A 3285-nucleotide genomic window follows, 5' to 3' on the forward strand; every position below is an offset into this window, starting at 1 on the left:
GCCCCTCCGCTGGCTCCCCCTGAGCGGGCCACACAGCTCATCCTGCTGCTTCCTGAGACCACAGCAGAGCGACCCGAGAAGCCCTGGCCGCCGCCGCCAGATGTCTTGCTGACTTGTCTGCTCATGGTGAGGGAGCTTGGTGAAGGAAAAGTACCAGAGTTAAGCAGGACACTGAGAGTCAGAGGAAGAGGGAAGGGAACTGAAGGCCTGTGCAAAATAAATCCCTTTTTATACATCAAGGAGGTTGCTGGGCTCAAACGAAGGAGAGATAATTAATCCCAAATAGTCATGGGTTGGGTTTGCCTCCAAGGCAATAAGTTTGTTCCAGGCTACTAAACACACCTTGAAAATAATCTGAAATGGTAAAAATGCTAAGGTGGCAGGCTTACCTGGCAGGGGGTGGCTCCCGGCACTTCCCCATGCTTGGGCATGGCCACCTCCTTAGCTTTGTCTGACAGGACCCAAGAGGCACACTCATCCTTGCCAGGTGCCCAACGGCCATTTGTCTGCCCTCAGCTGTGAAAAGAATGGAGTGAAAGGTGGGTTGGGGACATTCTGCTTGTCTGGGTAGTGGAAACAATGAAGCCCACCCAAGCACTCAAGGGAAGTATCTCAACAGAAGGGGTGATTCAGTTCACTCCACAGACAACACATGGTCATGGAGTGTCCCCGGCGGGCCCCACTCTGTGCTGGATTTGGGGTGAAAGGATGACCTCCCTGCCTCCCTTTCTGGAAACAAAGCTCAGATCCCTGAAAACTCTGCCTCCTGCCTCCCCGCCCCCTGCCGCCCATCCCAGGCTGTAGTTCAGGAGACAGAGGTATTGGGATTCATGACTGTTTTCTGAGAAAGGGGGCAGTAAACACCTATGCGCTTTGATGAGTCGTTAGCAACATTCAGTATGAGAAATGTTTATTGGTTTGCTCGTTTGTTTGTTTTGAAAACTTCCCAGAGGAACCATACACTATTCCACATTTTGGTGTAGCTCTAAAGCTTCCTTTCTTGCTCCCCACATGTTGGGCACTTCTCTGGTTTCAGCCAGAGGACTAGAGATTCAAACACAAGTTCTACCACCAATTCAACAAATAGGTACAGATGGCCTACCTCGTGCCCGGCACTGTGCAAGGTACAGAGACTCATTGGTGAACAAAATACATCGATCCCCTGTGAGACCGCTCCTCGGGCTGAGGGGCTGTGCTCCTAGAAGTCTGTGGCCTCAGCATCCATACCCCACCCCCAGCCTCAGGAAAACAGACCTGGCAGGGCCCCAGCACTGCCATACGTGTCTGACTCCAAAAGCCTGAGAACTGCCAGCCTGGTGTTTTTCAGAAGCTTAGGTACTGGGCTTGGCTTGTCCAAGAGGAAAGCCTTCCTGCCAAATTAGCCGCTTATCTCTCCAGGACAGGCCTTTTTTCGTTCAGTGTGCTGCACGTTAGGCCCTGCTAAGGGTGTAACCTATGCAGCCTTGGCAGCAGCTGTCTCAGATTAGGAAAAAGGAGGAAAGGACAGGGGATGTTTCAATGCTGGGTGGGGCTGGGAATGGCCCGAGTGCAGAGGAAATGAAATTTTCTTCAGTGACCTGGTTCTCCTATTTTGTCCTTCTCTCGCCCATTTGTTGCCCACAGGCTATGCATCCTCTTGGCCCCTTCCCCAGAATAAAGCCGTAAGCTTTCTGGGAGTTTATAGTCTTGGTAATGTACTGGATCCCTTCGTTCTTAGCACAGTGCTTTGCCAATAACAGGTGCTGATAAAAAATTGGTTGAATGAGTCAATCAATTAACTGACGAATTAATGAATAAATTAAGCCTTTCCTGGATTACAACCAAATAAAACTGGTCAAAAATGGGTTCATGGGGTGCCTGAGTGGCTCAGTCAGTTAAGCACCTGACTCTTGATTTTGGCTCAGGTCATGATCTCACGGCTCGTGAAATCAAGCCCCGCATTGGGCTCTGTGCTGACAGCACAGAACCTGCTTGGGATTCTCTCTCCCTCTCTTTCTGCCCCTCTCCTGCTCACATACTCGCGCTCTCTCTCTCAAAATAAATAAACTTTCTAAAAAAGAATTCAAATCCCATTACATGAGGTACCCCAAGTTAATTGAGATCATCTCAACATGAGGAATCTGGACACCTCAAATTTGGTGTACAGCTTAAGAAAATACACATGCAAAATGAGTGTCGCCTCTTTTCCAATGGAAAAAATGTAGAATCACAGTATCAAGAATCACTGATCAATCAATCAGGAACCACTCAATCAATTAAGGCACGCACTTGTAGGTATGAGCACTGGGGGAGGTATGGAATAGTTGGATCACTATATTGTACATCTGTTAACTGTATGTTAACTCTACTAGAATTAAAATAAAAACTTTTTTAAAAAGTGGTCATCCTAGGGGCACCTGGGTGGCTCAGTCAGTTAAGCATCCGACTTCAGCTCAGGTCATGATCTCGCAATTTGTGGGTTCAAGCCCCACGTTGGGCTCTATGCTGACAGCTCAGAGCCTGGAGCCTGCTTCAGATTCTGTGCCTCCTTCTCTCTCTGCCCCTCCCCAACTTGTGCTCTGTCTCTCTCTCTATTAAAAATAAATAAATGTAAAGAAAAAAATGTTTTTAAAAGTGTTCATCCTAAAAAAGGAAAAAAAAGAACAATCACTCAATCAGAGGGGTGGGGGATGAACAAAACAGGTGAAGGGGATTAAGAGATATGAACTTCCAGTTATCAAATAAACGAGCCTGGGGCCTGTGAAGTCAATAGTCTTGCAAGCCTTTTTATGGTGACAGGTGGTAATTACACTTATCGTGCTGAGCGTTTTGTAATGTATGTAATTTTAGAATCACTATGTTGTACACTATGTTGCACATGAATATAATACTGTATGTCAATTATACTTTAAATTTTTTAAATCTTTTAAAAATTTAAAATTTTCAAAAGAATCAATCAATCACAGAATCAGCTTGAAGTTGACTGGGCATTTGAGGTCCTATAATCTGCCCCCTGCCCAATACTGGGATTTCCTCTCTAGCAGGTCTGAACTAGATCCCTGACCTTCCAGAGCTGTTGCCCAAGGCTTAATGACATGTGAAGTGAGCCCACGGCCCAGATCGTGGCCGCACACAGACACGCTCCTCCACTTGGCTCCCTCCGAAGAACTAGACTTTAAAGAATGAACCAAACCCAGAGTTGGGCCAGCCCCACCCCATGACTAACCATGACCAAAGCTGCATATCACAAAAAATTAGGCCATATTTCTTTTTCTTAATATTAAAGAGTGTGCACTTTGAGGCCAA

At 46.8% G+C, this 3285-nt stretch overlaps 1 protein-coding gene across 1 annotated transcript in view; it reads right to left on the reverse strand.

Annotated features, from left to right (window-relative positions):
* The window catches only part of KRT3 (keratin 3), a 5751-nt gene extending 5626 nt beyond the window's left edge, over positions 1–125 (reverse strand). Inside the window, exon 1 of the mRNA XM_049625546.1 lies at positions 1–125. This exon is cut by the window's left edge and continues 151 nt beyond it. Within this exon, the coding sequence (XP_049481503.1) occupies positions 1–125 (125 nt within the window).
* Positions 126–3285: the final 3160 nt, after the last annotated feature.

The sequence above is a fragment of the Panthera uncia genome, chromosome B4, assembly GCF_023721935.1.
Source record: "Panthera uncia isolate 11264 chromosome B4, Puncia_PCG_1.0, whole genome shotgun sequence".
Classification (NCBI taxonomy): Eukaryota; Metazoa; Chordata; class Mammalia; order Carnivora; family Felidae; genus Panthera; species Panthera uncia.